The sequence below is a fragment of the Colobus angolensis genome, unplaced genomic scaffold (genome assembly GCF_000951035.1).
Source record: "Colobus angolensis palliatus isolate OR3802 unplaced genomic scaffold, Cang.pa_1.0 Scaffold13, whole genome shotgun sequence".
In the NCBI taxonomy this organism is placed as follows: domain Eukaryota; kingdom Metazoa; phylum Chordata; class Mammalia; order Primates; family Cercopithecidae; genus Colobus; species Colobus angolensis.
In genome coordinates, this window is record NW_012114252.1 from 5101442 (window position 1) to 5110518 (window position 9077).

General features: G+C 34.4%; 1 protein-coding gene across 2 annotated transcripts in view; it reads left to right on the top strand.

Moving 5' to 3' along the window:
• Positions 1 to 8213, top strand: part of GPR180 (G protein-coupled receptor 180) — a 34301-nt gene extending 26088 nt beyond the window's left edge. The window contains exon 9 of one of the 2 annotated variants that reach the window (XM_011933793.1): positions 571 to 2840. In XM_011933793.1, coding sequence (XP_011789183.1) covers positions 571 to 729 — 159 coding nt within the window. In that variant the 3' untranslated portion in view covers positions 730 to 2840. Of the gene's footprint in view, positions 1 to 570 lie in introns of both variants that reach the window. The other variant, XM_011933792.1, reaches the window with a different exon arrangement.
• The last annotated feature ends 864 nt before the right edge of the window (positions 8214 to 9077 follow it).

The window sequence follows — 9077 nt, forward strand, 5'->3', positions numbered from 1 at the left end:
GATGCATTTTGATTGTGTTGATACCTACCTTCTTAGGTGAATGGCTCCATCATTTCAAAATAGAGGTCTGCCAGGAGCCCTTTACAAGCAATGCAGTATGTGCCTGAATGCACAAATGTTTATTGAGCCTGAGGTATTTACAAAGGGTGAATAGATAGGACAGTAGTCTACAAAAATAGAGAAGCAACTTGAGAATTTTTGAAAGGGCTTTTAGAGTACTCTTTAAAGTTCAGGTAGGAGCATGCTTTATTTCTATTACTAAATTAGCTAGGAACCTGATTTTTCTTATTTACTGAAACTCTGTAGTGTATACCCTTGGGAGAGAATGGTTTAGCAAGTTATTCTTTTGTGCCTTACTTTTTCATCTACAAAATAACTGTTAAAGGGATTTTTTATCCTTAAACAATTAGAGCATTAGTCAGAAATTTTTTTTGATAAAATGTACCTATGGTAAAGATGAAAGATAGAATATTGTATTTATATAAAAAGCACATGTAGATTCATGAGAAATTGAATATTATTTCTCTGTTTCTGCATGCAGTAAAAGCATTCCTTTCTTTTTCTTTTCAGGTTATTACAATAGGTGTTATCCTTTGCCAGTCTGTTTCCATGGTTATTCTCTACAGACTCTTTCTATCTCACAGTCTATATTGGGAAGTTTCTTCACTTTCTTCAGTAACACTACCACTGACCATATCATCTGGACACAAAAGTCGCCCTCATTTCTGATACTTGATTTTTGTTGAGAGGAAAAGTGAATTGGTTTAAAAGAGTGCAATAAGGATCCAAATACAGTTACTTTTTTTTCATACATTTAGTATGAAAACTTGAACAGTGAAAGCAGAGCACGTTATTTATATAACTGCATTTAAGCAGTACCAAGACTGAAAAAAAGGTAATAAATGAAATGTTTTGAAATATACTTAAACAACAAACTTTGAAGAAAGTGTTGTTATAAAATGATTGAAGCAATTTCTATATGGAAATAAATGTGAAAAATAACTATATGCTATTTTGGTAAAATATTCACCACTTATAATGCCTCATCTTAATAGCTAACTCAGGTTTAATAGTCTTATAAAAAGTAATCAGTTAAATGATTACTTGCTTATAAATATCTAAACTAGTCCAGTTATGAAATCAGTGTAATACATTGATTTTAAAAACTGCTGCTTTTTATGCTTTAAGGAAATGCATTTCATATTTGAGTTTAAAGGAACTGAAATTACTTCAGGAAATGAATATAAAATATGTTCACAGTTAAATATCTAAGCTTTTGTTTATTTGTGGGTGGAGTTATTCTCCAATTTTTTTCTGCTATTTTTGGCTCTAGTTCAGGTTTTAGCTTGATTAGCAAAGGTTTTTGACAAACAGTTTATGAAAAAATAAAACTTAAATACATTACACGGGTTGTAAAGACAAAGGATTTTAAAATCTGAGCACTTAGGTGAAGGGACAGGCAGGTTTATGTGGTTAAAAAGAAAGAAGGAAGAAGGGAAAAGTTACTATGTGATACGGTACTGAAATTTTGATCCCAATAGAATTCATTTCTCTTACATTGAATCCCCAATCATAATTAAGCCGTATACACAGATTAAATTAACAGAAGCATTTCATATAAATGTTGGTTTCAGTCATCAACTACCCATGAATTCCTGCCCAAGGATACTTAATCAGGATTAAATTTTCTATGAATAATTGAAAAACAAAACACTCACTGGATTTGTTATAATCCGTGTTGGCACTGGATTGTAAGTAGTTGCCATCTTGAATCCTTTGTAATAAAGCCATATTTGTGTGTGTGTGTGTGTGATGCCCCAGTATTGAGTATGCTAGCTAAAAAAATATCAAGTGCCTGATTAAAGAATTGCTAAATGGTTGTCGATAATCGCTGTATAAAATGAGTATTCCCATTAATAGTCACTGATTGGAAATTATTCTGTTGCTGTTTGTCAAGCTGTTCAGGCCTTTTCCTTTTTACTTCTGGCTTATTTTAAAAATACTTTTATCTACTTACTGTATGTTTAAGCAAGAAACTGCACTGATCTGGTAGTTAAATTTTTGAATTAAATAGTTAATGTAGTGCAACTGAAAAATATCTATGGCTTTGTTTTTGTTTTTTCCCTTGTACCTAGTCTCATTGGAAATGACTAGTATTCTGCCTCATTTTCAGGGCAGAATATGTGTTTGTGACCCAAAGTGACAAAGTTACAAAATTCAACCTCATTAAATCATATCTCCTTTAGTTCTTTGTAAATCATTTAGTAAATTAGAGCTACAGGTTAAGACTAGAAAGTCTGAGTTACGTTTTAGGTATACATGATCGTCTGAGTGGTCATAACCTTTTCTTTTATCATGTCTCCCTGATAACCCCAGCTATTGTCTGTTGTGTTCAGCTGAGATGCAAAAAAGAAATTAAGCAAAAAAGAAAAAGGTGAAGCCTTTTCATAAATTTTGTGAACTTGCCAAAAGGGGAAGGGAAAAATCTTTGTGTTATTTCACTCAAAGAACATAAGTAACTGCAATTAACATATATGAAATTTATTAGTCTGCTTGCATTTATGAAACCAACCAGTTTTTAAAATTTTAATTCTTAAATTTGTGGTTGGAATTGCTGATAATTTATTTTGTTATTCAAGAGCCGTTGTTAAGCGGAGGAAAGTAGTTGTTAATAAATGTGTAAAACTGTTCTTGACTAGTAATCAGGGACAGAATTTATAGTTCATAAGTCATGACACAGTGTCCCCTCTTTCTGAATGTTTACACAGAGATTCATCACTGCAGATTACAGAAGTTAAGTGTATACTGCAACCTCTAATTAAAGATAAAAATCTTTTCTACTTTTCTTTGTCAGATAATGCTTTCTTATGTGTTTTTATGTTTTTTGAAAGAAGATAAATGGTTCATGCAGAGCTTTATTAAGAAGCATTTCTTTTCTTCCCTTAAAAAATAGATGTTTATTTTTATTGATGTGTGTATAATAAGATGGGTGCCTACTGTGATGCATTTTACCAAGCATTTTACCTTAATTATTACTAATCTCTATTGTAATAACCAAACTCCCATTTAACTGAGTATAAGGGAGAATAAATGATTTCTCAAAGGTCACCAAACTATTTAGTTTTTCCATTTTACCTTCATGATTTAAGGAACACGTATTAGCTGTGTTTTAGTGAGAATGAATTGCTATCCATCATAATTTTCACTGTTGATTTGAATGTTAAAAGTAGAATTGTACTAAAATCAGAACATAAGCTTGAATATCTGTAAGACCTCAGCACATTTCAGTATTTGAACCTGGCTTTTAGCTAGACAGTATTACTAGCAGGAGAGTTAATCTAGGCAGAAGAGCTTGCTTTAGGGTAATTATTTATGATCTCCAGTAAAGTCAGTCACATCTGATGAGCATAGGAGATACACAAATCTGAGATCATCTCTAAAATAATGAGACTAGAACCTATCTATCAACATGAACATGGGCTCCTTCAGCATGTTTCTTCTAGGAGACTGCATGTTCTTTGGAATTTGGAAATCTGGAATTATCTGTGAAACATTTTCTTAAATAGCTTCCGTCATTGAAGTTGTTTTTTGTTTGTTGTGAGAATTGATATGATTGTTAGAAGTAGCCAGATCTGAAGAGGTAATACCGTTTTTTATTCCAATGTGTATTTGTGAATTGAGACTAAAATAATGAGATTGGTTTTCCTCTGTGATCTGAAAGTAGTGTGGTAGAAGCACCATAGCTTGATCTCTTGCAATAGCTCTCTAAGTAATACTACGACCTCTACACTTGGGCAGCCTTCTGCACAGCTCCAGGGGCATCATATGTGTTGTGCTATAGGAGTGCCATGAAGCCTGGAGGGGGAGGAAAGAAGTGGTCCTGCCCACTAGGGTCATTCTCCACAATGTAGCCAAAACAATCTCTTAAAAATGGAAATAATCTGGATGATGAGCATATAGAAATTCTTTGTGCTAATCTTATAACTTTTTTGTAAGTTTGAAATTATTTCAAAAAGTTTAAAAATCGTATAAATCAGATCAAACTACTACTTCCCTGACAAAAACCCTCCACGTGCCTCTCATTGCACTTAGGAAAAGAAGTCCTCGCTCATTACTATGTTCTGCAAGGCCCATATGATCTGGTTATCTCTTAATTTGTACCACTCTTACACACATATCCCAACCTCATTGTCCTTCATCAAAAAAAGATCTAGCTTATATCACAGCCTCAGATACTTGGCACTAGCCATCTTCTCTGCCGGGGACATTCTCTTCCAAATCTTGGCATGGTTGGATGGCTGAATCCTCATCCTTCAGGTTCTCAGCTCAGATGTCTTTTAGAGAACTCACATCATCTGTGGTGGATTTATATGGTACAGTTTAGTCAACCTGGAGATAGGTTCCGCAGAATTCTCTTCCATGCATAATTTCAGGACAATGTAGGCCATGAGAAATGTTTGATACAAGATATAGAAGGCAGAAGTAAAGTAGCAGCCAGATCTGGATTCTTTTTATAAGTGGAAGGACCAGACAAGGCACAAGGCACTGTTGCAGCTTATCCACATTATTCCTTATCTGTTGGCTCATCTTGGCCTGTGGGACAACAGCCAGGCCCACAGGAACGCCAGTTCCTGCTGGAACGCCTCCTTCAGCTTCTCTGCCTCCTGGGCCAGGTGTGCCCTTTACTCTGACAAAGGGTGCCAGCTTCTGCTGGACAACTCCATCATTCACACTGGAGGATTGGAGGCAGTGAGAGACCTGTATGGCTTCCCGTCCATCCTCACAAGTTCCACTCAATTCCCACAGGTTCTACTCATCCTAGCAAGTTCCTTGCTTACCCCATTTCCCTTGTCTTCCCTTTTCAACTGCCAGACACAAAAGAAACCGCCTCCTATAATCCTTATAATAAGTCCCTTATTTTGAATATTAAGATAGGTATGTGTATTAGATCCTAGTGGTTCTTTTCTGATCAGACCCTGATTAACATGCAATCCTATCTAATGCTATTCCCCCATCCTAGTTCTATCATATTATCCCTTTTTTTGTTTCTTGTACTTAGCTGGTTTATCTTTGTCATCTCTCAAATTAGAATATAAATTTTAAGTGAGTTTGTCTCTATTGTTCATTGCTGTATGCCTAATACTAGGACACTCCCTGGTACATACTAGATGCTCAAAAATATTTTTGAGTGAATGAATGAAGGCAATGTTGAAAAGTTCCAAATCTGTACTTACCAGTGTAGTATTAATTATATAATAGAAGCGCCCATAGTGACTTCAATAATGCCTTGCCTATTCTTTATTCGATTGTATGGAACTTGGTAGTGTGTAAAAATCTTGACTAGTCAAGTAGTTGTTATAAAACATCAATTATGAGAGTATTTCTCAAGTTCTCACAGAGGCAGTTTCTCTTTATTTTATGTAGTCCTGTAATAGGACCATGTGTCTGGTTTCTTGGCCTACCACAACTAGAAGCACTAATTTAAAAGAGAAATTTCTAGTCAGCTAGAGGAGGGAATGTTGACAGTAGTCAGAAGCAGCTGGGAAAAGATAGGAAAACTAGAAATGACAATAACACTCAAATTGCAGCAGCCTGGGGTCATTTAGTGTAGGTGAAAGCAAGCCCTGTGTTGTGTATCTCAGTAGACTCTTAAGAGATTTGTTGTTCAGTATATTCATGACAGTGACTGATCGTAATCAAGAAGATATTAAGTTATAAATTATGTTCAGTAGCCTCAAAGAAGTATGCGAAAACCTTGTAATGTTTTCTTCTTGTTAAACAGGTAATATACACATTGTACAAAAGTCAGAAAGTTGAAAAAGGTGGGAAAAAGAAGTTCTCTCGTTCATTTCCCTTCCCTGGATCCAATCTCTGTTACCAGTTATCTTTCTAGAAATGGCCCCATGCACATATAAACATATATGAAACACAAATTATAGCATACCATTCAGAATTTTGCATTCAGCAATTTATTCTGTAGTCCTACCTACAGTTGTCCCATTTTTTTCACCGATTGCATAGAACTCCATTATATGGATGTACTTTGATTTTTGCAGAGAACCAGTTCTGTTACTGCACATTGCTGGTTTCCAGTCTTTTGCTAATACAGACAAGGCTGAAATTAAGACTGTAATCAAGTATTTGCCAAGGCTTCCTCCCCTGCTCCCAAAATGCCTCCACTCCAGGTTCTAGGTCTAGATCCTTGGGATTTTCTAGGTGATAGAAGTATCTTTGTTATTCATAGTAAGCTCTCTGATAGTTATTCTAACAAGATGACTCAGATAGGGGCTGGCCACACCAGAAGACCAACCATCGGATTAGAGGGTTGGAGTCGTATGATATTAGCCCAACATCTGAGGTGGAGAGAGGGGTTAGAGATTGAGTTCAGCTTTGTATAGAGATTGAGTCAATCAGTCATGCCTGTAATGAAACCCCGAGAGAAGCTCTGGTCAGTGACACTCAAGTGAACTTTCCCAGTCGGCAATACTCTGGTGTGTTCTAGGAGGGTGACATGTCCCTGAGAACACAGAAACTGTATTTGGGATTCTCCTACTCCTTGCTTTATATATGTCTTCTTTTGGCTGTTCTGATCTGTATCCTTTTGCTATAATAAACTATAATTGTATGCATAGCACTTTGCTGAGTTCTGTGAGTTGTTCTATTTAATTATCTAACCTGAAGGTATTGTGGGAACCCCTGAACTTTCAGCCAGTTGGTCAGAAGTAATGATGGCCCTGAGAATGCCCAAAGTTGCTAGTTTCTGAAGTGAGGGCAGTCATATGGAGGACTGGGCCCTTAACCTGTGAAGTTTGGCTTAACTTTAGGCAGTTCGTGTCACAAGCCATTGCAAATATCCTGATTATCCATGCAAAACAAAAACACTTAACAGAAAATTATCCCTTAACCAGAGAGTACAACGTAATTTTCTGTTAAATGTTTTGTTTTCCATGGATTGTACTGGATACCAATCTGATAAATAACTTTTATTCATTATAGTTTTAATTTGCATTTCTGTTATTAATTTATATGTTTTAAAACCATTTTCTTTCCAGTTCTATGATCTGTTAACATATTTTTCCCACTTTTCTATTGGTTTGGTTGTCTTTTTCTTACTGATTTATTAAAACTCTTTATAACAGAAATTGGTCATTTGTGATATGAGTTTAAACTGTGTTTCTCAATTTGTCATTTTTCTTTTTCCTTTTTTAATGGTATCTTTTTCTTGTAGATTTTTTTAATGCAGGTGGAATTATCAGTCTTTTATTTTTTTTCTTCTGTGTTCTACCTGTTTCACAGGTAGAAAAGCCTTAGCTCTTTGAGATTATGTTTAAATGCCTTGTATTTTCATCTAGTGGTTTTATGGATTTATTTTTTATGTTTAAGTTTTTTCATCCACCTGGAATTTATTTTGCTGTTAAAATATGAACTAGAGATCCAACTTAATTTTTTTCAGATAGTTGCTCACTTACTGCGATATCATATGTTATATAATCCATCTTTTATTTACTGATTTGTTACTAATTAATTTCTGGACTTTTAAGGCTATCTGATGAACTGTTGATCTGGTACCACACTGTTTCAATTATTGTAGTCTTAAAATTGCTGTACTCTCTGGTAGGGATAATTTTCTGTTAAATGTTTTTGTTTTTTATAATTTTCCAATTAGTCTTGCTCATTTTTTATATAAACTTTGAAATCAATTTTTCTGATTTTTAAAAGAAAAACGTCCGGTTTAGTATTCTTAGTGGAATGAATTAAATTTCCATAGCAATTTAGGGAAATTTGACTTTCTTAACATGTTGAGTGTTGAACCCACAGGTGGTAGCATGCCATTGACTCCTCAGCCAAGCGTATTATCAATATCAACTGTCTGAAACTGGGTTTTCCCATAGTGATCCAAGAAACTAGTATGAAATGCCTTTTTGATTTTTTAATACTTATAATTAGATACATGTATAATACATATTATATATACTTATTTATTAAGTAATCAGAAGTATGTGTTTCTCAATCACCTTTTAAAGACTTCTTTATATAGCTCTTGTACATTTCTTGATACTCATGAATATGTTAGTGTTTTCTTTCATTATATGTTGCATATGGCTTTTGTTTTATGCATGAAAACTGTTGATTTCTGTATTCTAATTTTGTTCCCAGTCACCTAACTGAATTCTTCTAACAGTTATAATAAATTTCTGGTTGGTTCTGTTGTGTTTTCTACGTAAACAACCATATTATCTGCAAACAATCATCATTTTTATCTTTTCTATTCCATTTTTTTACCTCTAATTGTTGCCCCTTCAACTTAAAAATGAAAACTCCAAAGCAAGCAGAAACAAGGAAATAATAAAGAGCAGGTATCAATGAATTTGATTACAGAAAAGCCATAGACAAAAATTAACAAAACCAAAAGCTCATTCTTTGAAAAGATTAGTAAAATTTACAAGCCTCTAGCAAGACTGACAAAAGAAAAAAGACACAAATTACTAATATCAGGAATAAAAGGAGATACCAGACTGTAGACATTAACAGAGCAGTAAGAAAATACTACAAAAAAATTCTCTACTAGCATAAATATGGCAATTTAGATGAAATAACCAATTCTCTGAAGACTATATGGCAAGAACTATAAAAGGTCTGAGATTTTACCATACTTACAAGCTAACTAGTTAAAACTGTTACAGCAAGCACCATGAGCTTCATGTTGGTTTACACTGGTTATCATATATCTGAAGTTTATGGAGGCAATACAGGCAGGACTACATGAATATTCCACATTCAATGGATTTGTGTTGCACCAAAGGGACACTGAACCTAGACAGTTTATCGCCTTTATAACTGGCTCTTTGTCAAGGTGGAAACATTTCCTCATCCTGCTCACTATATATACAACCTTGAGACATGGCCTAGATAAAGAGTAGTTAGAGCCTTTTATTCTTGGTCTACCCATTAGGAACATGCAGGGATGCAAAAGAATGGTGGATTGCCTCTCCCAACATCACAAACTACCAAAACCCACTCAAGAAATAAATATCCCAAATAGTCCTATAACTTAAATTAAACTCTTATTTAAATAA